The 25,240-nt window shown below is 40.2% G+C and overlaps 1 protein-coding gene across 1 annotated transcript in view; it reads right to left on the bottom strand.

The window, feature by feature from the left end:
• Positions 1-6,996: 6,996 nt before the first annotated feature.
• Positions 6,997-25,240, bottom strand: part of LOC112557616 — a 93,535-nt gene continuing 75,291 nt past the window's right edge. The window contains 32 exon segments of the mRNA XM_025227600.1: positions 6,997-8,266; positions 8,456-8,567; positions 8,815-8,969; positions 9,397-9,606; positions 10,273-10,485; positions 10,487-10,514; positions 10,948-11,098; positions 11,448-11,599; positions 11,898-12,154; positions 12,414-12,618; positions 13,092-13,221; positions 13,224-13,419; positions 13,668-13,754; positions 14,020-14,046; positions 14,048-14,206; positions 14,449-14,604; positions 15,117-15,287; positions 15,659-15,892; positions 16,149-16,712; positions 17,283-18,334; positions 18,337-18,730; positions 19,417-19,646; positions 19,908-20,078; positions 20,363-20,536; positions 20,967-21,212; positions 21,436-21,771; positions 21,881-22,382; positions 22,649-22,848; positions 23,002-23,181; positions 23,525-23,750; positions 24,254-24,442; positions 24,707-24,869. Of these exon segments, the coding sequence (XP_025083385.1) occupies positions 8,072-8,266; positions 8,456-8,567; positions 8,815-8,969; positions 9,397-9,606; positions 10,273-10,485; positions 10,487-10,514; positions 10,948-11,098; positions 11,448-11,599; positions 11,898-12,154; positions 12,414-12,618; positions 13,092-13,221; positions 13,224-13,419; positions 13,668-13,754; positions 14,020-14,046; positions 14,048-14,206; positions 14,449-14,604; positions 15,117-15,287; positions 15,659-15,892; positions 16,149-16,712; positions 17,283-18,334; positions 18,337-18,730; positions 19,417-19,646; positions 19,908-20,078; positions 20,363-20,536; positions 20,967-21,212; positions 21,436-21,771; positions 21,881-22,382; positions 22,649-22,848; positions 23,002-23,181; positions 23,525-23,750; positions 24,254-24,442; positions 24,707-24,869 (7,465 nt within the window). The 3' untranslated portion in view covers positions 6,997-8,071.

Here is a 25,240-nt window from a genome sequence, read left to right as displayed (position 1 = left end):
ACAACTGAACAATTCTAATCACTTAACGATTGATTGTTCTTGTTATTTTCTTTTTTTTTCTTCCTCTTCTTTTTTTTTTTTTTTTTTTTTACTGATCAGCGATAATGGTAGCCGAAGAATAATCCGCAGTGGGTTAGGAAGATGGCCACCTTTGAGGGGGTGGGTTTGCAAACTTCGTGCTGATAGTGAGCGACCTTCACATTCCTGCCTCCTCAGTATCTTTTATGAGGGGGCACTTCCTCTTTCCCCCTTGTCTCCATGGTTCCTATACCACCGATCCCATACTATTATTATTTTTGTCTTGGCCTCATACCTCTAGTGGTCAAGTCATAGAACTCCATCATTATCATCGTCGGGTAGCCGAGTTGACTCGTGACAAGAAGTGAGCGAAGCTTCAGAAGTCGGCTGCTGCCTTCACCACGACTTCCAAATGGAAAAAGCATGTCCTCAACGACAGTACCAAGTTTCTTTTCCCTCAGACCACCCGCCCGAAACGCAGCCACGGGCATTACTTCCCCTTAATGGCAGTTAAAACAACTCACTGGTTGTCTTTCTGTCACCAAATTCGTCGCCAATTGTGTATTTTTTTTCTCTCCCTTTTTTTGCAGTTTCCTCCCTCTTCCCCTTCCTTCTCTCTGCAAACGCGCCTTCTTATGTCTTCATCTGGCTGCACCTGCATCGCTCGTTACGATGCAGCGTACAAGGAACCGCAATAACAGGGTAATCCAGCGCGTGCCGGGCGTCCGCCAGTCGCTGCAGCCGCACGCGAACTTCGCCTTTTTCACTGTCAATCCGCCGGGCGAAACGATCGTCGGTATTTTTCTGTAATTTCTGTCCGCTGACACGAAACAACCTCCTCCCTTCGGACTTGTCCGCCGAGCGCTCCAGCCATATTTTCGGAGGGGTGGGGAGGAAGGTTGGTTTGGACAGAACTTTTTAAATTCGGGCCATCGTTCATTTAACTATCCTATCAGTTTTTGCAGACTGTCATCAAAGTTCCCCTTTTGTCTAAAGTTCGAGGGCGCGTGCACTTTTATAGAGATTTTTGAGAAAAGAGTGAGTTGTGTATGGGCATGTGGGTGAAGTAATTGAATTTTTTCGGAGGTACCCCATAAATGATCTGACCTCCCATATGTGACTGAGTGAAGAACTTGCTTGTCTTGCCAGGTCATGTCCCTCGAGCGTCTGCAATCTCTCATTCCGAGGTCGCTGGCTCTGGCTTTTTTTTGGTTTCCCCTACCCCTATCCCCACCCTGAACATCTCAATGTATTTCCGGTCATCACCGCCACATGAAACTACATGTCGTGAAGCATCGGTTGGTGTTGACCAGCCCTTATTAGCCAGCCGCCGGAATACCCCCGAGAAATGACAAACATTACATCGGGTGTCTCTGACTATACTTGGATGTCTACCTCTTCACAAGTCAGTTCGTGACTACGATGATTAGCAAGAGATCCATCGGTCACCAGCACTGGAAAAAGCCAATGAAGAAAGTGCTATTAGGTCTAGTTAGGTAAAGATAAATTACTTTATCAGACTCGCATAGTTTGTATGCAAATTAAATCGATGACATGATAAACAGACAACTTCTCGTATGTGTGGTTACTTGTCTCTCTCTCTATTCTCTCTCCTGCATGTGCGATTTGGCGCTTAATGGACTGCTGCTGTCAAGGCTGATGTCTTCCTTCTTCGATCTCGCAAGACCTCGCGGTAACTCATCTTCCCTCCCCATTTTAGGCGGTGCACGCAAGCTCAGGTCTTCGTCGACTGGGGCACATCATTCACCACCGACTCCCCATGCCCTTTGAAACGTCCTGGATGATCGAGTCCTTGTATATTGTCTGTGACCTTTGAGAGGCACGGGGAACGAACTCATAACCGACATACATCCTGAGATCTGTGATTCTTTACGTTTTGACATGAATACATCTTGGCCTCGAATAATTAAATATTTGACAAGATTGGTTTTAAAAGGAGAAACTCGCCGTGGGTTGCTGGAACGGTGTAAAATCCCAACAAGTAGCCTTCAGACGGGTTGTTAATTAATAAAAATGTAAGAAATAAGAAGCACAAACTTAATAGGAAAAGACTCATAACCTCGGAAGATTGATAGAAGGAAGACTAAGCCTTTACACTCAACAAAGATATCAAACTAACTGAAGCTTTCGACGTGTGTCCATGCGCCTTCTTCAGCATCTAAAAGGTTAGTGGTGTGTTCAGTGCACACCACCCTGAGATGAAGCCCTTGTGCATTGCCTGTGAATGAATAAGTCTGCCGGCACTTGGTGTCATCCTCAGTCTCTATTAAGGGAAGGCTTTACAAGCTATGATCGAAATAGCTTCCTTCCTAGGAGAAGACTAATGTCCACTATGTCCACTAATTCGCAAGTCTCTCTTCCATAATCTTTTAGTTGAGTTTTCTCTGCGATCCCATCCCCCACTCCTTCACATAAGCTTGGTGACAGTCGTGAAAGAGTTCTTATTTGACAACCTTATATGGTCAACAGTCACAGAAGTTTCCCCACCCACTAATCCCTCTTGGCCTGAAGTCCAGCGGTCACTTAGTCTCTCTTCATGACATGCACCAACCGCCTTACTGGCACTGCTGTTCAGTCACACACCGACTGCTCCTCCCACCTCACCCCACCCAACCACTCACTCCAGCAACTACGAGTTGGAGAAACAAACCTTTGATGTGTCGTGCTGAGCCCTGTCCTGGGGAGCGACTTTAAGTTTTCCCATCGGCCACACATGCTCATGTCCTCCAGCTTTTTTTCCACCTTTCTTTTTTTGTTTTTACATGTAATCAGCTCACACTTCAAAGCTGACAGTAACCCTTCATGCACACTCAGTTGAAAGTGAAAACCAGGGATTTTTCCCAAGCAGAAAGAGCTATGTCCATTCACCTTACTGGCTATAAACGTGGTCAGCTCTCTGTATTTGTCGTTTTCTGTTGGTTTTATTTCTCCATGGACCTAGCTGTTACGAGTTTAGTGCTTTTTATTTTATGCACATTGTGCTGAACTGCTTGCTTGAATGCGATCTTTTGGTTTACATCTACAGCTTTTTATTGCCCCATCGATTACCTGTCTCCTCTCTCTACTGCAATAACGAATCCTTTGTGAAATTCGGTGACAAGGTCGCACAGTTGTCGGTGCAATGTTGTCTCTTCTCTCTGCTTGTTATCATATAGAACTTAGCAATCTATAGATGATCCGATATGTGGACACGACTACTCCATTAATTGATGTAAGACTTTTTAATTTTTTCAAAAAAGGTATTCCGCAGACAATGAGCAGCAATTAACAAAAAATTATTCGGACATCTGCTCTATGATTTAAAAAGTGCCTTGAACAGGAGAATTTACAGTCTTGATTATAATTTATCCTTATTTATAAAGCTTCGTGAATTTAAACATAGGCCTGGAATACATCGCTATATAAGTGATTATTATTATTATTATTATTTCTAAGAGCGCGTGATGTTTTAGTATTGATTGATAAGGTGAAGAATGCATCTCCTTTTCCCTGCATGCTTCTTAATATAATGATAAATGCATATAACATGAAAGATAAATAACATTTATATTTTTTAATTGCTATGATGAGAATCAAAAACATTATTTTAGAACGATAAAAACGAGAGAGAGAGAGAGAGAAGGCGGGATGAAAATATCGCTTTTGTCTCTGTGCTACAGTGGCTTCACAAAAACTAAGGCTGCAATTAAATGACAATGAGACTATAATTATAAGCAAATCACCGAAATATACAGGAAATGTCACGTTCACATCGTGCGTGGATCTGGGACCAAAGTTCCTTTGGTGACCATCGCCACCCGATGCCGGCACGTGTCCCGAAGAGTTGCCTGCCAACACCAACAGCGACTTCCGTGTTTGCAAGTTAATCATGTTTGTCAGTTGTAAAATCTCACACGCTCCCTGTCACGATCGGTCACGCCGGGGCTTGTCTTTGGGAGATGTAGACCGAAAAAAAAGTAATTACTTCATTTTGAAATCACAAAACCTCATGCACAGGAACTCTTTGTTACCGGAGGTGAGTGCCCAAGTGTAGTAATACTGCAGATTGCAAATAAGAAAAAGACCGGACACTATTTGTGAAGTAGAAGGGGAAGAAGGTTTCTTGAAAAAAAAATCACTCGAAAATGGATAGGAAATCAATTCCGTTACACACTACAAGAAGTGAACGCCCACCGTTATTTTTCTTTTAACCTCAAAGGTTATTTGCAAGATGGCGCAAGAAAGAGCGCGCATGCGCAGTGGAAGACCGGGCGCAGCTGCACGGGAAGCGATGTTTTGTCGACTGATCAGCTTCGTCGGGATCACATCACCAAAAACCTCTGTCCTCACTCCTCCCCCTTCCCCGATCCTTCCCACAGCCTGTGAGATGAAAATCGGTTTTTTTGTTTTTTTTTAGTTAAAAAAAAAAAGTCCACGTAAGAGCGTTCGCATGGTCAGGTAAAAAAGCGGGTTATAAAGAGGTCCTTAGCCGGAGTGGGAGAAATAGGCTTAAGATCAGATGAAATGAAACGGCAAAAAGCCAGATTAAATGATCGCTGGTAGGGAGACCTCGCAATCAACAATCCCAACCCCTGTCCTGATTCCCGTTGCGTCCGAATGCGCAGCACCATGCTGGCTAACAAATTCGATTTCATGTTGCTAGAGCAGAAAATAATGCTGCCCTTTTCGCGTTTCGAGCTCACTTTCTGCAAAGGCGAAGAAAACAAGACCTGGAGGAAATTAAGTACTTCTTCTTCGCTAAAGATTGATGGAATTGGAGCCAAACAGCGGCCGTGGTTAAGGGGATTTTTAAACTTTCATTTTCTCTACTAGTCGGATGGCTGGCGAGCACAGAATGACGCCGCTCGCTCTACCATTGAAATCAGCTGGCTGCACGTGCGCAGGTGTGGGGCCAGGTGTAATGCCGTCAACGGAAATGCTTGACATAGTCATCGGGCATAAGGCAGAGACTGGACTGGAGCTTATGCGAGCATGTCACCCACATTTTATAAGCTTCTTACGATTTAGTAGAATGTTTAATGTAATTTTTATTACATCACTAAAGATTATTCTCTAACTTTTTTTTGCCAATAAGGATTGTGTTCACCCAGGCGTGAAATAACTAGTCAATCTTGACTAATAAAGCAGGGATTTTACATCACATCAGCCCTGAACCAGTAAAAATGATGGGACATAATAGGAACTAAGGCAAGTTTCTTCTCTCTGGTATCTGCCCTAGATCTTGCCGAAGAAAGATGTCTATGTGGCTAAAAGTCCGAGTTCACAGTCCGAGTGCATTTCTTCAGATGTCATCGAAAGTTGCGAGCCCGGTCACGTCGATAAAAATCTCACTCACGATGAGAAGTGGGCTGTGTGATTTGATCAATGTCTCCATTCTTTTCATGCATTTCTCACAGAGCAGACATTCTTGTCCTTCCCAGGAAGATTGGAGTTGTAGCTGCTAGAAAAGTCGTTGTCGGGAACTGCGTCGATTCAGCAGGAGAGAGATCACGGAGAATTCTCAAGAGTGCTTTCGTTCCACATGCGGAAGTTCCGATCATTCTGGCCTCACGCTTTGTATGAAGACAAAAAAATACCCTCAGTGCACTGCCCTATAGTTTGGAGGCTCGAGAGCTGTTTACTTGTATTCGTATAATCGCCCTTTCCAGCCCGGGACTCTCGAGGGAATTTTTGTCACCACGTGGCGTGGCGTGTCGTGCTGGCTTGGCAAAGCAGGAGAAATTATTTTTCCCAGGTCGAAAACGGGGACCGAAAATGTCAGCCAAACATCAAGCACTTTAGCCGATATATCTTGTACAAAGAAACAGTGCAAAGTTGATGGACAGTAGGTGCTTGAGAAATACTCTCTCGAGGGCCTTGGGTAGAAATGGAAAGTACTAGACTCGGTGTCATTGAATTACAGGCCATGGTGCACACCATTATATTTGTTTGGGGATGGGGTTCTCAAGCATCCAGCTTTTACACAGCAGTCAGTAGTTCAGTGGCCGGAATTTGTGGCCTGTTGACTGAAGCTAGGTGTCTATATATCAACTGTTACAGTAAGGCAGTGAAACGGTGACTTCCCGCAGTCTTACAATTGTAAGAGGCTGAGTGTGTTCAGGCGCGATTTTACAACACATATAATCTCAACATTTCATGACAGTACAAAAAGTTCTTCTGGTATCACACAGGACATTCCGTTAATTAGAACACTTTTGTCATCTGGTCTTGGAATATTAATTACAGCTGCAGCGTCGGCGTTATTGTGTAGCAGCTGTTATGTTACTGTACTACCGACTGGGACAACTAGGAAAACGTGGCTTTGACTACGAAATGTAATTACCACCACTGAAAACCTACCAACAGGTCGCTCTTCAACATGAACTTTGTACTGAAAATACGACACCATTGTACAAGTCACCAATAAACATGGTGGTGGTAATAATAACAAGTGAAAACACCTGCGCTTAGCTGTCATAACTAATGTGTCTCCCAGATAACGGTTAATGAACTAAAGAGCAAAGTAATTTATCAGTGAGTCATCCACTGAGTGACAGAAGAAAGCGGTCCCTCAACTAGTGCATCTCCAGACCGAATTCCGCTTTCTATGCCGGTCACAAATATATGGTCAAGAGTTTGTTTCCTATCAAAGCGATCAATCATTTTGTGTGCATCTCTAGCTCCTCTTCTTCGGTTTGTTTTCATTTAATTATTCAGTTCAAGAGCTCCGGTGTTTCAAAATGATTTATAGAGCAGGAAGCAGGAAGGTGCGAAACAACATCAGACACACAGTACAGGTTTGATCTGTTGCTGATTAATATCACACCTAATAATAGCTCCTGTCTCTCTCACACAAATACTCACAGGCACAGAAAAGACACAGACACACAGTTTAAATTCTCGTTTCCTACTTACATCACCTCACACACACCTTCCACCCCTGTGGGGACCAACCAATCACATCAAATTTGAATCCACTTGTTTTCATGGTAGAAATGTAATCATTCGAAAATACACAATGCTTTGATAGAAGTGAAATGGACGGCATCAGTGTATCACTAATAAGTGAAAATATCCAAGGCACTTTCCAGAGCATTTTTGTCAAATATACTGAAGGCTTTCAAGTCTGGACATGCACTTGAAAAAAAGTAATGTACATAAAGGAAACATGGAATGACTTTAACAGCAAAAACTGATGGACGTTAAATACAGCAAATAATGCTCACAATGATGTTTATCACTAACAAAATCTATCACAGCATAAGATATCACATTTTGTTTCATTTGTGGCTCCATTGAAGGTTGTCATTAATCATAAAATTGTTAAGATTAGAGGTATCAATATCAAGTAGAGTTTCTTATCACAAAATATTAAAATAAGAACACTTGTAAACATTCTATACATGTAAACTATACACAAACCCAACAACAGTTAAAAGGTCCAAACAAAAAAATTAAGTGTGGAACAGGTTTCATCAGACTGGAAAAAAGGTCCAAAAAGCTTTGAAATGAAAAAAGGTGAATATCATCTTGCAGGAAGTACCACATCATGGGTATTCCACAATAAAATGTTTGACCATTGCCATAGCCCTTATTCACAACTTACACAAAGGTAGAACAAAGGATTAGAATGAACAGTTCTTGTGCGTGAGCCACTAGATGAATGTTAAATTAGCACAGTCCACACTACCTGAAATGAACCACACTTGGATTTTTTTAAAACAAAAAGAAGAAAATGAAAAAAGAGACTACATGCAGTGAAAGTGTTAGTACTGTCCAAAAGGGACAGGAAAATTATATAATTAAAATGGGAAAAGTTCGTTTTGCATTATATAATGAAAAGGAATGTGCATATCTGAAAACAGCATGGAAACTGCTTTTAATTTGATGCATCAAAAAGTCTTTGTTTCAAGCTTAAATAATAAAACTAAAACAACTTGCTTATACAACCTTAATTCAGGAAAGTAATTTTATCTGATTTAATGTCTTTTCTAAAGAAAAACCGGCATGAGTGACTACCTTCACACTCAGTAAGGTTTGTATATTGTTTGAATCATTTCCGGTGAGACTTTAGAGCCTTCTCTTTCTGGTATATCTGCTCCTCTAGCAAAGAACTCTGCTTTAAAAGATCTTCCTTATGCAGCAGTGTTTGGGTTAACTGCTCTTGTAGTTGGCCAGCCTTTTCACTGTCTGCTCTGTTGCTTGCTGCCTTCAGCCCCTCTCGCAGTTCAGACTCAAGCTTCAGAACCTGTTAAAAAAAAAAAAACATAAATCAAAGGAATGAGAGATGTGCATGTTTTATAACCTCCGTTCCTGCCTCGGAACTTTGTGAATGGTACTTTACAACATTTGATTGTTCCAGGTTCTACTACATAACAAAGTATGTTTCACATAATGGAATGCAATAATCAGGCAATGGAAACATCCTGTGCCTAACCTGCAAAACTTCAGAGCTAAGCTCATCGTTCCTGTGGCGCAGGCTGACAACCTGAGTGTCCAGCAGATCTCGTGGAGACTTTACTAGTGCTGCCCCTTGTCTGCGGCTGGGGCTGAAAAAACAAAATGGATAAATGCAACCAAAAACATACAAAAACTTAAATTTTAACAAAATTGAATTCATTTATCTTCTCATAAAAATGTCTTCTACATCATTTTAGTACTTTATGCTTACACCCTTTGAATCACTTACATGTCCACATAAATATTTACCTCTTGCATTAAAAAGTCTACATAAAAGCATGACAGTAGTGTTAGTGAACAAAGAAAAACATCTTTCTCTTAAAATTTACTACAGACCTGCTGGGTGTGTGACTGGGGCTGCCTTTGAGTTCTGCCATGCGAGAATTAATGAAATCTCCTGATGCCATGTAGCCTCCTTTAGCAGCCAGGGTTTGCCTCAGTCTGGCATTACTAGCAACGCTCTCATAGCCACACAAGCGCTGGGCCATTTTCTGCCAGACAAGTCACACAAATTGTCAACATCACATGCAAAATCATCGATTAGGCGGTATAGTATCGATCTCCATTTTACAATGTTCTATGATTATGCAGAATCAAAAGTCATGAGTCCTGTTCAGCCTTTCTTGTGAATCAGGCAGATAAACATAATCATTTAATCTAATCATAATGTTAATTTCAGTAGGGTCTGAGTGTTTACTGCTGACCAACAACTAAAACAGCTATTCTGAAAATTTTCCACTCCGTAACTACTGAGGAAACTGTAGAATTCAAAAGCAGACCATGTAAATTTTGTTTATTTACCTGGAAATTTATATCTTGCAAGACTTCAAGATTGAGTTAATAAGCCTGGTGTTTCCATGCGACAATCTTGAGACAAATCTTTTCAGTTAAAAACCTAAATGCTTTTTCTTTCCTTACCTTGTCTGAGAAGTCAAGGCGCGTTGGAGATTCCACTCTGATATCAATAAGCTCATGGATGGCATTGATTCGATCATCAGGTGACAGAGAACCTGTCAACATTTGTTCCAGGGCAGCACGCGAGTGTGATCTTGCTCCAACACTACCATGTGCAGCCTGCAAGTTCCGTGTCCTAGAGAAGAACATGTCTTGGCAAACCTCTTTCATTGCCTGCAAGCCAAACAAAATAAATATATTCTATATCACTGTGCACTTAGCGCAACAAATCATGATGTTCATGTTGTAAAAAAGTGTCATATCAGTAGCTGATCTATATGCAGTTTAAATATAACATGAACAATGTCAAACAGTAAACACTTTGGTTTAGTCTCTAAGTTATGAGTAACTGTTGCAGTTGTCACTCCCGGTGAAGTTGAAGTAATACATGTGTTACAGTGAAGATTTCAGAGGAAAGCTGGTTACTCCAACTGTGGACTGGCAGAAGTATGTGTGGAAAGTCAGGAAAACCAGGTTTTCAATACAAATGATGATGGTACAAAAATTACATTAAGCAACCTTTTCTTGTGGCAATAAACAAGAGAAGCCACAGAGGATAGCTCCACACGTGTTATATCCCATCCCTCTGAAGAGACATTGTTTTGTGCACAATGCAAGTTTTGCACAACAGTGGGAATGCCACAGAGGTACAGAGCAGCTTCTGCCTCCCCACCAGTAAAGGATGATCAACTTCAAATACAGGTACTGAATATGACAAGGTTACCACATGAAGATCTAGTTCCAAAAGGAAATAGTGACTCTTTCCCCAGTAACCTGTCCCTCCCCATAAAATGGCATCAATCTTTGTATCAAACTCTGGTACGAGCCTTTTGCATTTACCTTGTAAAAAACTCTGAGGAAAAGAACGTTGGCATCATCTGTCATATCGCCTGCCTTGATGTGAGCCAGAGAATGAAGAATCACCATGGCAAACTCTCCAATAGACTTAATACGTTCTTGACGGACAAAGAGGATCTTGTTGGAATGCTGATAGAAGACAGAGTTGCGGAAAGCATTGTTGTGGTAGTTGTTGGGAGGAAGGTTGGATGCCAGGAAGCAACGTCACATCTGGTGTGCCAATGCTGGGAACAACAAAGTGAAATCCTTAATTTACTTTGGTGTTGAAAATGTCATTTACCTGAAAAATTGCTGTTTGTGTTAATATATATTATCTCTTCAATGTAAAAATCCAATGAGGTAACACTGTCTTATATGAGCAGTGTGTTCATGACATATTATGCCTAATGACCTACAAAGAGCTGGTGCGATCTAGATGTGACAGAAGGATGTGTTTCAATTATCTGACATGTCATTAATTGTGGAAGCTTTATACTTTTTATGTGAGCAGCACATCTATAGGTAAAAACCATCATGGCCTCAGAGCAGCAATATAGTACTAGTCTAATTCAAAAGACTCCAAAAGATGTAAATGGCAGAGGTTAATTTGCTTTATGTTGCAAGCAGATGTACAAACCATAAAACAGAGGAAGAAAACCAAAGATTTAAAGTGCTGACCTTTGGTGAAGCATGCGAATGAGGAAGACCCCAAAACGGTACACAACAAACTGACTCGGGGCAATGCCATTTATGTTTGTTGGAACCAGCTCTCCTTTGCAGACCCACTGAGCATCTTTGACATCAATGTAAGGCTTGGAGTAATCCGCTCCTGTATACCAAAATGCCCAAATAATTTTTTAAGAGACTGTAAGTGATCCTCATAATTCAGGTTATCATGGGTTATGACCCCAAAGTACACCTTTCACAGATAAAACTTTTGAAATGAATAGTCATCTTTCGAAAGAAATCACAAAAACTGAAGAACATCTCTATGTCATGAAAGTGATTTAGATTTTCAGACTAATAAGTTTTGGAAATATGCCTTGCTTGTTAACATTCCCTGTTTCAATGCCAGGAAATTTTACTTAGTTTCTTATCCGCACCAAAACTTTTACTAGACTGGTTTAAATCCAGAAGCCCAAGCCTGTGTGCAAGCTACTTAGAGTGTCTAAGCTCACCCTGGACTTGTGTTCCGCCAATAGAAATGTCAACAGATGATGACGGCTGAGACTGAGACAACATCTCCTCGAGGTCATTGATCTGCTTGAAGAGTGGAGACGCCATCAAAAGATTTACCCAGTCCTGTTCTGCATTACCTGATGAACTAAATCTGTGGACATAGATGGAATTTGTAGAACACAACACAGAGACGAATTCAGACCACTTCAAGAGCTTACACAAGATAGGAAAATGTTATATAGATACAAATGCAAATCTTTCCAAGAAGTTGACATATGACAGATCCAAACACCTCAGCCAGATAAGTTTACACATCACGTTAACAAAAGTATCAAATATAATGTCTGCCTCTAAAAACATAAAAAACTGGCATATGAATAAATGCATTTTTTTTTTTTTACAACATAAACAGTTTTATATTGATGACTCTACCCAAACAAAAAACTCACCCAGTCAGCTTAGGAAGCCCATCAGCAGTACTCTCCCCTTGCTTCCCATTTTCAGGTGTATAATTGGACATCTTGCTGCCTTGCAGACTTTCCTCCTGCTTCTTTTGGCGCAGTTGATTCCTCAGTTCATCATCAGCATCAAGCTGTTCCTTTTTCTCTAGCTTGGCTACCTCAGCCTGATGGCACTGTTTGCGTCGTGCCTCAAGTTTGGCTGCCAAGGACATCTGCGCACGTGACTGCTCTTGTTGAATGCTTTCCTACAGACAGCAGAGATTACTCAGTTACCAGAAGGAATGATTACACATTTCCTGGCCTCCCTAGAGCAAAGGCAAAACCTTGTAGTGGCTAAAAAAAAATCTTTTTATTCTACCTCTAACTGAAAATCATTTAAAAAGAAAAAGAGGGGAAAAAAAAAAAAAATTCTCCAGCCAATACATCAAACACCCACTACTGACATATTCACATTATAATACCAGTCCACCTTTTATATTTATGGCCCATGACAGAAACACAAACCTTGAGTTTTGCCATGTTTCTTTCATGCTCTTTAAGCAAACGTTCTTTCTCTTCTCTACTGAGGTTAGCTGCAAGAATCTCTTCTCTTTGAGCACGATCACGTTCAGCAACCTGCTGTTGGTGCAATCGTTCTTTTTCAGCTGACCGCTCTTTTTGACGTTCCACTTCGCGTCTATGCTCTTCTTCCAATTCTTTCTCCAGTAGTCTGAAGAAAGGAAAACACAGTGGATAAGGCACTTTCGTCTTTGCTTTTATGCTTGTTATAGTTCTTTGCTGTTATAGCTATTGTGCCCTGGTATTTTTTACTTCTTTATTGACTTACAGTCTTCAGAAGCTCTCTTTATTCTTTTCCTTATTCTCTTTATTCTACTGCTAATCTTAATTTTTTTTTGTTGCCCAAATCCTTTTATCAATAACTTTTACAATACTATGACATCAAGAATCTGCACTATTAAAGCTTAAATTAGTAAATTAAAACGTTTAAAATTGTTATCATAACTTATTTAATGTTACTATTACTACCTTATACGAGGAAAAAAACTTGGCATCATTTGTCATTTCAAAAGCCAAAAAATGGCTGAGAATTTTTTTTTTTAATTCTGTACTGCTCAACTGAGAAACATGAGCTTGTCCATCATGCATATGTTTATCAGCAACAATAAAATAGTAAAGACTCACTTCAGCTGTGCAAGAATCTTGTTTTTCCTTTCTTCTTCTCTTATCTTTTGTTCAGCTTTCCTCTTTTCCAACTCCAGCTGCATCTTGTTCAACATCTCACGTTTGTATTTTGCTGCCTCTTCTTCAGCCTTTTTGCATCTAGTTCATATTTTCTCTGCAGCTCACTTACAGAGCAATAGCCATTCATGGCCTCAGCCAGCTCTTTAAGCTGCTTTTCTCTCAGTTCCAGACGGGCATATATACCTTCAACCTCTTGTTCTGGATGAACTTTGTTCTTTGCTTGTTCAAGGAGATCAGAAGTCAGGTCATCAAAATCTTTCAGCTGCTTCTGAAATCACAGCAAACAAAAGATAGTTGTGATAAATATTTGCAATTGAATCCTTATGAGTATATAAAATCCATATATATATTGCAGTATAAATGTTGAAAATATGCCTGATAAAATGATGACAAGCTCAGGAATGTCAAGGGCATAAGCAAAGCTAGCACAGCACTCTTCTTATACAAGAGTTATTTCTAGGGTTCAACATCTTTATGTTATTTTTGAAAGGAGTTTCTGCAAACAAAACTATTTACCTGTTGGTTCTGTCGAAGCTTCTCCTTTTTAGCTGTAAGTTCCTTGTTTGATTCAGTGCCAGCATTTCCTACAAGTTCTAGGAGCTCCTGAGATTATAAAATAAAGGTTTTTTTGGTTATTTTTATTATGCTAAATAGCAGAGATTTTAATTAGAATAAGCATGCTGCACCAATAAGCGGTAAATTAATTTTGGTTCAAGAATATGTCTCTAATGAGTCTCTCTCTCTCTTGCATTCACTCACTCTCTTTAAATCTAAAATAAAACATAAGTCATGTAACATAAAACAAAACTTATGAACAATGGAACTTATGGAAGATCAAGTTCATGATCACAATGTAGCTGATTATAACCTGTTCAAACGCAGAGGTGAGTTTTTTTCCGCTCCTCCTGACGCTTTTTCTCCAAATCAGCAAGCTGCTGTTTGACTGCTGCCTCCCTAGCCCTTGCTAGCTGTTCCTCCAGATGGATGGCCTCCTTTATGTGTCGCTGTCTGAGAACTGTATATATCATGTTTTCTGCTTTCTCCCCATCTTTACCCTGGAAACCAAGATTTTAATAATTTTCTTTATGCATCTTGTCTCTGATCTACCTTTCTTTACCCTGACAACAATGAATATGTAATAACATTCACTGGAAATCATATTATCAAGCTTGTTAGCAAACGTGATAAAACGATTTTCGATGTTCATTTTTATGTTCACTATAACAGTGATGATGAAGGAAGTCTGCACTCTATACCCTAATCAGTAACATAAGAGTTAAATAATGTTTTGATTTACCACAACAGAATCTTTCAGCGTGGTACTCTCAACCTGACGAGCAAGGTTTTCATTCAGCTTGTCCCGCTCCTGTTGCAGACGGATGTTTTCCTCAGACATCTCTGCTTGCTGCCTTTCTATTAATGGTTGAATGAACTGTTGGTGTTGTTCATTGAGCTGTGTATCAAAGCAAGTTTTTATATAAGACAGAGAAAAGTTAGTTTTTTTCCAAAGGCATTTTAATTACTTTTGATGCCACCATCACTGAACTTAAATTCTTCAGCTCTCTCAAAACACATGACATTTATTATAATCCCTGATCTTATCTTAGGTCCAGTGCTGAACAATGTTAAGCCAATCGAAATGAAGTGTAGCCAAGAAAGAGCAACTTTATTAAATATTACATCATTCTGAGAAACCTGTCATTGGAGAATAATAAGAAGAATTTTTATAGCACTTTCCCAATGATTTACAGATTTTACAGAAATGATAAAAACCCACTCTTCAACAACCATGCACCATATTCACATATAAAAGACACTCACTTCACAACAGACAACCGCTCATGTACAAAGTAAATTACAAACACATATTATGCATGCTCATGGTCAGGACAGGGTCACAGTGAAGTGGATATATTTTTTTAATCTTGGTGTGAAAAATAATGATAAACATAGATGAAACACAACCTTATCTCTAAGAGAGGAAAACTGTCGCAGATATTCTGCCTCAAAATTCTTCTTAAGGGCTTCCTGTTCCTGTTTATGTTTTGTTAGCAGCTTCTGATATTCCTCTTCTGATAATTTATCGCCATGTAGTAGTATTTCTCTATCAAACTTAGCTTGGTGCGTGTCTATCACCTGTAAAAAGTATCAGACCACAGAAGTAAATAAGAAGCAATGATTGAATGAAGAAAAAAAACCCCAGTAAATTCAAAACACGAGTTTGAAACTTCCACACACAAAAAATCTACAGCAAAAAAGTCTACATTTATTATTTCTACCTTTCTGCTGTTTTCATCAAAGGAAGTTCCCTGCAATAAATTTCTTTGCTATGTCTATAGTCTTCAATATGTAAATTGAATTTTAAATGAATAAAAGACTGGATCTATAGGAGTTTCAAACACAGACAAAGAAAAGCCTCAAAATCATGTGAACACGATGTTATTAACCAACAAAATTGTAATCCAGCTCACAGATGGCAGATTATGCCACAATTAGGCTCCACTGACCAGTTTTTGTTGTTCTCTGATCTGGTCATCAAGACGCTGTTGTTGAGCTGCAAGCTCTTCCTCCAGTGCTCTCTCTGCTCTTCTCAGCTGCTCCAAGTGCTGCAGCTCTAGTCCCTCTTGCTGCAGCAGCTGATGCTGCACCAATGCTTCCTGCTCTGGAGTCAAGTTTTCTCCATTAAGCTGGCTGCTAATGTTGCTGATCACCTGGGCTGCATCGTTATCATACCTAGCAGCCTGGAACAAAGGCAGGAAATCATAAGGGGATACTGAGGTCTTTATTTACAATCTACAAACAGGAAAGTTTTTACGGTTTTCATCCTCTTTGCATTTATTATTTTTTTATTAAATTTATCTTTGCATACAATTTAGCAAAAAAAATTCAGAGTCACAAACAGCGTTTAATCTTCAGCCAGTTATTTATCATTAGTTTTCAGAGATTAAGGCTGGATTTTTAAAATGACACCAGCACTAAAACAAAGTATGTACTTACATGCATCTTGGTGATGTGATCCAGTTCTTTATTGACAACCTTGTCACGATCAAGCTGCTCACGCAGGCGCTTACGTGCAGCAAGCTTAGCAGTCAGCTTGTCTTGTTGGCGGTATTGCTCAAGGTTTCGCTTGCTCTCCAGCTGCCTCAATTCATTGTTGTGGGCACAAAGAATTTTGTCACACTCTGACTTGCTGAGGGATTTCAGCATCTCACGTAAGGCTTCTTCCTGCTCCTGTCTTAAGTGCGCTTTTTCAAGCTCCTTCCAACTTGCCATTAGTGCACTTTCTTCACTGGAACGGTCTGCATCAGTCTGAGCAAGGTGAACATCAAGAAGATTTTGTTTCTCCTTATCAGTCAGACCCTGCAGTTCCTTGTCTGATGGTTGCTGCATCTGCAGTCTACCTTTTCGATTCTGAAGCATGTTGCCTAATTTCTGACTTGTGGTGTTCAAGTTCTTTCTCCTGTCTTGAAGCCTCTTGAGCAAGTCAGCAGTGTCAAGGCTGTCCACACCCAGCTCTTTAAGTAGGGTTATGTAATCAGGATCATCTATCTTATCAAACATCTGAAAGGCAAAGAACTTTATATAAAACAACTAAAATAAAAATCTAAAATTAGAGCACTTCATCACTTGAGCTCATTCTAAAGAAAACTTCCATACAATTTATGATACTCATTAATAAGAATTAACTTGTCATTACAGCAGATCTAAAGAGTAATAGTGCATGCAATGTGTTCATTTACATTAATTATAAAAGTACACCATGTTGAAAAAAAAATCTTTTTACTTACTGTAATCTTGACACACACATACACACAAATTTTAAAATGCAGGATTATCACAGCTATTCTCAGCAATCATGCACAGGCAGATTTAAATCTTCCCTTTCGTTTAGACATCTCAAAAAATTTTAAGGGGCCCATCAACTTGTCTATATGTATTTTCTTAATGTGTTACCAAATCTTGCTGTAATGGTCAAAGCTCAAATCAAGTTTAGCATCAGATTCCTGACAGTAGTAAAGTCAGCTTAAATATATTTGGTGTTGTTGGCAAGTGCTCAAATGTAGATTGTTTTTTCTTTTGTTTTCTTTTTAATTTCAGGTTTTTTTTTATACACCTTCCTCTATAGCTCACCTGTTCCGGTAGCTGACTGACTGACTTCTTAAGTTCAGCATTTTGTTCCTCCAAAATAAGCTGCTTGACCTTCAGGTCATGCAACATTTCCCCATGTGACTTGACTCGGACATCAGGAACCTCCTCTGCCCCAACACCTTCAGCACGAGCCTCTGCTATGTGCTGGAGATGCAGGGCTTTCTTCTGCTGCCGTCGTCGGTCTAGGAGCTTTTGCTGCAACTTGGCTAGCTGCTGCTGCTTCTGGCTCTCTAAAGGAACATTTAATTTAGCCATTTTATGCGCAGACTCCATCAAAACATTCTCAGTTTCTTGCTCAGTCTTGGCTTGTGCCAGTTTGGCTAAAAGCTCTTTTGCCAGGTCTTGCTGACTGGCCTGTTTCTTCTTCTCAAAGTCATCGATGATCTCTTCCATTGCTTTCGTCTCCTGAACTTGCAGGTCATTTTCCAGCTTAGCTGCCTCGTATGCTTGCTTCTCAAACAAACATTTTTTCTTGTTCTCTAGTTCCCGGGGTGTTCTTGTAGTCTGGACTCTTGACATGTCACCAATGACAACCACCTCTGAAGATGATGAGACCTGTTTTTCTTCATTATCTTTGCTGTATAGCCTTGCTGCTGAACTCTGAACTAAAGTAGTCTTCACTGGTTCTTTCTGTGCATGTTGCTGTGCATTATGTCGTGAGCTCATGTGACCATGAATGTTGATGTTGGTCACCTGAGTTTTGGACACTCCTCCAGAAGCCTGTTGCAAAAAGTTCAAAAGCTCTGAAGACAGATAGAACGGGCCACCTGATTCCAGTAGGGCTATCAACTGTCGCATAAGTGGAATCAGCCCTGAGTCACTATCACCAGACAAGTGTGAATCTCCATAGACACCAACTAACTGACTATCGTAGTCTCCTGCAAGAAGGGCACTACGAGTGAGAACCACTTTGGCTTCAGCCAAACTCAGCTCAGAAAACTCGCGAGCATATTCCAGAGCCGAGTGACAATCATCAACTGACTCCACCATTGCCCGAAGCTGGTCACGAAGCTCTGCCTGAAGTCTAACCTTGCCTGCTTGTATCGTTGTAGAGTAGCATTTTCTGCCTCTGGATTCATAGCACCTTCAAGATCATCCATTCTGTCCTTGTACCTCTTCTCCTCTTGTTGCATCTTGACACAGAACTTGCGCACGGCCTCTGAGAATCGTATGTTTGCAGCACTGTGACTGTCTTCTCGTTCATTTTCGGTTTTGTCACCAGCCACAAGGATGCCTATGACATCCACTGGAATGACAGTGGCGTAGTCCTGCTGAGCTGCTCCGCGGCGCTGGACTTCCTGTTTGAAACTGTCTTGCAGAGTTCTGACTGCACTCCCAATTTCTTCCAGAGATGCTTGTACTTGAGTTGTCGAGACAGTGTTTAAGTTGAACATCATAGTCACTGCCAACTCTTGTTCCTTCCGTGCAAGCTGAAATCATTTATAAATTAACATTAGTTTACATCGGTGACAGATTAAACATTAAAATACTCTTACATCCTTATTACAACAAAAATATATAACATTTCCCCACAGCACGTTGACAATGTATGATATAAATGCACATGTACACACCATATGAACACACAATCATGAAGTATCAGTCTAGCAATATTTCCATGATGCATGACACCTTGTTTAAAATTTTGTAACAAATATTTGCTTGGAGTGAGCAGGCTGATGCTGAACATTTTAAATATGTTCATATCAAGGACAGGTTCTTGTGACAAGCTGCAACACAAGACTTTTATTTAGTTTCTGCCATGGCTTCCTTGATTTTGGATGTGTAGATGTTTTGAGCGGCTTCCTCATCTAATGCTTTCTGGTGGCACAAAAGTTAAGTAACTGTCGCTAATATAGTGGTGATTGGCTGTCTTGAGTTCAGATCTTATCTTGAGCATGCCATTCTTTCTCTGCATGAGCCACATGTTTAAAGAGCTGGCTCTCAGTTGTAATATAGGCTTAGCTGCTGGTTTGGTATAAACCACCAATTACTTTTTTTCTTTCCTACTTTTTGCACATAACTATAAATAATGTCCTGCTAGTGACCATGGTTATCACATGACAAACAATTAGATCCACTTCTATTTATAAATCTGACAGGTACATAAGCTCACCTCCTGTTCTTTCTGCCTCTGACGCCGCCAGAAACCCCTGCGAGCTACGATTTCTTCCTCTAGTTTGCCCACTGCTCCTGGTGGAGGCTTTGGTTTGCGATGGGAACTAGAGGCAAGGGTAACTGGTACCACTAGCTGTGACTCCGGGTTTAGACGAACTCCAACAACTGGACTTGCCTCCCCAGTCACTAGGTCAACTGCTTTCTTACCAATCACGATGGGAACCAGGCCTGAAAGATGAGTAGGTATTTTGAGGTTAAAAAGCATGGATCATATTTTGGTAATCAATTTACATACTAACAATGCTATTATCAGTTATCTTGTAAACATACAAACCAATGCATCTACTCGTACATGCATCCTTGCCTGCAATTGCATGTGCACACACATACATGCCACATCATGTTTTTCCCATGCTTATCCATTCACATTTAAACTTGCTAAAGATATCTGTTTAGACAAAAAAATTAAAAAAGCAATTCATATCTGACCTTCTCCTTCCATATCTTCCATAGTGCCTCCCAAGGGGATGATTTTTCCAGATCTGCTGTCACAGTCTGCTCCCAAAATGGGAACATCATATCCTGATCCTGCAGGGTCAGCCATGCTTGTCCCGACAAGTATGGGCAACAACTGCCCTGTCTTGGTGAACTCATACATACCTAAATCATGCAGTGAACATTTGCAATCACAATTACAACACTCCAACATGTTTTAGACTCTCATCTACTTTAAAAGTAACTGTCCAACAGAAGAACAGGGTTGGAAAATATTTGCTGATGTGCAATACTTATATACTTACAAACTGTCCATTTTCCCTGATACATTTACAGGCACTATAATGAATGAATAAAAAGTTTATACACATCAAATTCACACCAGGGCTTCAGAACTGACAAGACACAGGACATAAAAAGCACTGCTTCCAGCACATTCTGTGGATTACCTGGAGAACCACCAGTCATAGCTAGAATTTCTGCACGTCTCTTTCTGCGATCAATGTCTTGGCGAGTACGCAGCAAGTGTGACTTCATACGATTGCGTATCTTCTGCAATTCTTTCTTCACATTTTCAACATTGCACTCTTCATGGCGTATATCCATGGTACTACCTTCACAACCTGTGACCAGAATACAAGACAAAACCCACAAAAACTTACATCTTGAAGTATTTACACATTAAGAAGCCAATATGTGAATGGTCACATCCAACATTTTACAATCTCAGATTTTTTTAAATCCTAATGATCGATCTAATTATTTAATCATCTCCACAGTTTTAGCTGTGAAATGACACTGAGGACAGTAACAAAGCATACTTGCAGAATCCACGCATAGTGAATATTACTGAAAGTAAGGCTTGAGAGAGAATTGCTTTCACTGACTTCTCAATTTGGTAATAATACAAATCTTCAGACAGCTCTGAAAATTTAAACCTTGCACAGATAAAACTCTAGGCTGCTTAGAACAAAAGAAGCTGTCATGTGATACAGGGAAACAAAGTTCACTATCAGAACGACAAAAATAAAGTTTAAGCAAAGTTATTCTGACCAGCATTATAGATGACATCTTTGTACTGTTTTACAGCATCAAGCAAACGAGCTTCACAGGCAAGCGATGAAGAATCCAGAAGAGACTGGTATCCACCAGCTGAAGGCACCACACCACTGGACATCCTAACACCACCACGGACATGCACAAGTCTGCTGCTGAGTTGATCAACGAACGAGTCACCAGACATGATGGGAATACGTGTCCTCTCTCCAAATTTTGTTCCTCCAACAGGTACTACAACACCTGTAGAGAGTGCACAGTTGGCGGTTGTGATTTAACAATGATTTCAGACAACTCAAAAAAGTTTCTTACTAAATGAAGGGATGTATTTCCTAGCCATTTTTCACTGGATTAAAACATTTGCAAAACACATAAGGAAAACAGTAACCGGCAATTATCCCCAATATATGCTTTTTCATCACTGAGGTAAGAAACTGATGTGAGCAAAACCCTTATATTAACAAACCTGTGTGTTCATCCAGTGTAACAGAAAGTATAGGAACAGCTTGTCCAGTTTCTGTATCCGTCATGAATGAGCCAATTTCAATGGGAACAGGGAGGCTTGTAACAGGATCCAAATGGATACCTCCTATTGGTAGGACAGCTCCTGTTTGTGGATGAATTGTAATAGCTAAAATTGGTACATGCAGGCCACAATGCGATTCTGCCATCGGCGCACCATAGCGAAGATCACTTCTGTTCTTCAGTGGCTTCAACTTAGTGATAACAGGGTCACCAGTAGTGGAGTTGACTGGGTATGGAACAAAGGGAATGAAGGGCTCATCTGATGTGGCTGCCTCACCTGTAAAAAGAAAAAAAAACAAGCAAAGTAAACATTTTGCATGATGAACTCAAGTACAATTTGTTAGTTTTGATAAAATATCGATTTTACTTTGTCTCTTAATTTTTACCTGTTGCTGAGTCTAACACAAAGACAAGCCTTGAAGTGATAGGATCGAAGGCCACATTCCCAGCAACTGGTAGTACCCTTGCAGTCTGTGGATGTACAGCATAGTCTGGTGGAATATTGGTGACAGTGCCATCAGCCAACATCATCTGACTGCCAGATCTGGGAACAAGCAGCCCTGTCTTCTCATCTATTATGATAGCTGATGAGTGGACATTCCCTGACTTGTCAAAAAGATCTTCTCTTGTTGCTGGGGTTCTAGAGCTACCAACCAGCAGCTGGCCACCAGTGCCTTGCCCCAGAACACCCCATGCGCCGACCCTCTTGCATTCACTGGTAGTTTCATCTGAGATTTTCTCTAGCAGCAATGTCACACGATGATTGAGAGCCTTGTGAAGATCTTGGCAGAAGTCAACATCAGCATTGTACAGTTCATTATTCTGCAGTTTAGCTGCATGTTCTGTCAGCAAGCGAAGCGCTTCACGCAGGGGTGCTTGGAAATTCACCTGTAAGATCCAAGCTCAAAATATTATAACTCTTTTCAACAACCTAAATCTTTTATAAGGAATGGCAACTCTGTGTCAGACAGGAAAAACAGTCAGGCTCTAAGCCCTCTTCCAGCATTCTCCTCTATGTATATTTCTTTGTATGCTTGTAGATGTGTGTATGTGTGTGCTATGCTTATGCAGGTAACATTTGACAATTTTGACATGCTAGTCCTAATAAAGATCTTTAAAATAAAGATCGAGTTTCGGACACATTTTGAACAGACCTGGTGATTTTCTCTGCCAGTTTCATCATCAGCAAAGAGCTGTGCCTGTCGATCCAGGACAGCCCCAAACTGACATCCAAGCTCCTTTCTTCTGGCCAGTTCTAGCTCCAGGCTGTGCAATTTCCTTTCATAGCTCAAAAGATCTTCCTCACTTATGTGGGCTCCCTTACTGTGAAGGTTCATTTTAGCAGCCCAAAGACCTGTTAAAATAAACAATAAACATTAGGCACAGCAAATTTTAAATGTATGCTATACACACGTCATTTTGGCAGGAACAAAAAACAACCCCTCAATTGCATTAATCTTGTCTACTTTAAAGAAAGTGTTTACATCTCTGTCCCCTTCAGTGTTACCTTTCAGGGATTCTGTTTGACTGACGATTTTCTGGTACATTTGCTTCGCATTGTCTTTGTGCTGCCCAATAGATGTGGTGACTACACGTGACTGGTATGAGAGAGTGTCGTACAGCTGTTTGGAGGAGAACCCTTCCAAGTCAACTTGCCGGTCATAATCCCAGAACTCATCATTTTCATCTCAATAGCACCAGCTGTAGCACACAGACGTATAGCAGAGATACAGTGTAAATATTGGTAATGTTTCAATATCTACTGCTGATAATCAGAGAAGACTGGAAAAAATATGCATTCTTAACTGAGCTACCATACATGTCAGTTATTGACACTAAATAATAAGATTCAACTATCCACCAAACCCTACAAAACATGACTGCAAAAGGAAAAAAAAAAGTAGAGATTTAAATCTCGAGGAAAATTTTGGAGGTAACAAAGTACTAATGATGGTTCTCATTTAAGAATTCATGAACCAAACAAACACTTGTAGGCATACTGTGTGCAGGTAAACATGCAAACAACACACACACATCTACAGGTACATCTACATCCTCACCATCCAGTATAGCTGCCTGTTCACCAAACTCATGCTGTCTACTTGTGAGCGCTTGCATGTTGCGATGATACTTCTTGACTGGATACACCACTGACCCTTTACTGGCATAGTCATCAAAATTATAATGCCTAGTTTCGGTACGGTAGAAAGGAAACAAATACGATGTTTTAGACCACCCGTACTTGCGGAACAGCACCTACAACAAGTGTTAGGATTAGATAATTATTCAAAAGGGATGAAATTCTGTTTCATAATACTCTCTATCTCTGAGCAGATGTTATCATAGCTTTCAGAGTAACTACACAAATCATTTGAAAGATATGAAAATGACATTAATGGTAATAACTGAACATCACAGTGTCTTTCATTCTCCCCATTTTGTACAGCAACTGGTTTCTATTTTTGAGCTATATCCCAACAGATATCATAGATCTACTAACACAAGGAAATAGTTATGCCTCATTTTCATAGCTAAAGCCCAAGGAAGCACCTATTCGTAGAAGCTTTGGGTTAGATTATCTGCTGACCTCTGCAGCCCTTTATATCACCTACAGGACCCTACATCTATTTCTGAAATGACCTTATAAAGTCCACAGCTATTGACTCTTCTAGTATTATCAGACCATCAGTTCACTATTAGTATCAACCAATCAAGGGCCATGACCTCACCATTAGGTTCACTCAAAGGAGCTCACTCACCAGCAGTATTATCATGATGATCATACACAGGAAAGCAGCAGCCAGGAGAATAAAGATGATTGGCCAGTCTGGCTCCTTCAGAATGTCACTGCTCACAGCAATGCCACTTGCAATGATGCTACTGGAAGTTGTTGGGAAGAACGGGCCAGTGGTGGAACACTGGGCATCTTGGGTCATCACTCGAACATACTGCAAATCAAGCAGGAAACTTTATTATGAAAGCATAATCTCAGAAGTGTCATTTACACAGTGCCTCAAGAGTTTAAATCAGTGGCCAGCAACAGGCTACAATAATGCTTTTGGATACGTAACAATACCTGTCATAAATATCAAGGTAAAAATGTAGTACTAAATTTATTTGTGGATTTCTTCTTTCACCAATTAAGTGTTCTATTGCCAGAATTTCATTTTAAGACTTTCCTTTTAAAATACAAACCAGAAAGCAGTCCTTACCATCTTTTTATTGATGTCCGTGCTGAGGTAAAACACATACACACCAGGGTCAGTGAACTTGTAGGCAAACAGTGTGGTGGAGGTGGCAACCTGCGATTGAGCTTCCATCAGTGCCCGGAATCCTCCGTAGTCAAACTTGTCATTGGTGTTGTACAAGTTGTTTCTATGCAAACAGTACAGAAGTATCACAATGTTTAGTGTGTATACAACAACAGAGCAAGATACTGCAAAAGTACCTTAGTGCTTTTCCAAAGACTGTATTCACTCTGACTGAAGAACCACCATGTACCTAAAAGCAAAATTTGCAAAACTTACCCTATTTGTACAGAATGAGTCTAACTTCTGATTTAATGAAATGGATTTAGGACACATGTTCTCCAATTTGTTTTATTTTTTTCAACTACCTTACTTGCAGAGACATACACAGCATTGCCAAAGAAATTACACCAGCTTCTTTGGTTTTACCCTCAGAATAAACTTTGTCATCTGTGAATTAGCAACAATTACTACAGAAGATTTCAAAACAAGAACAAC

This window comes from Pomacea canaliculata, linkage group LG1 (assembly GCF_003073045.1).
Source record: "Pomacea canaliculata isolate SZHN2017 linkage group LG1, ASM307304v1, whole genome shotgun sequence".
Taxonomy (NCBI): Eukaryota; Metazoa; Mollusca; class Gastropoda; order Architaenioglossa; family Ampullariidae; genus Pomacea; species Pomacea canaliculata.
The sequence above is the reverse complement of the archived record's forward strand: the minus strand, read 5'-3'. Positions and strand labels throughout refer to the sequence as shown.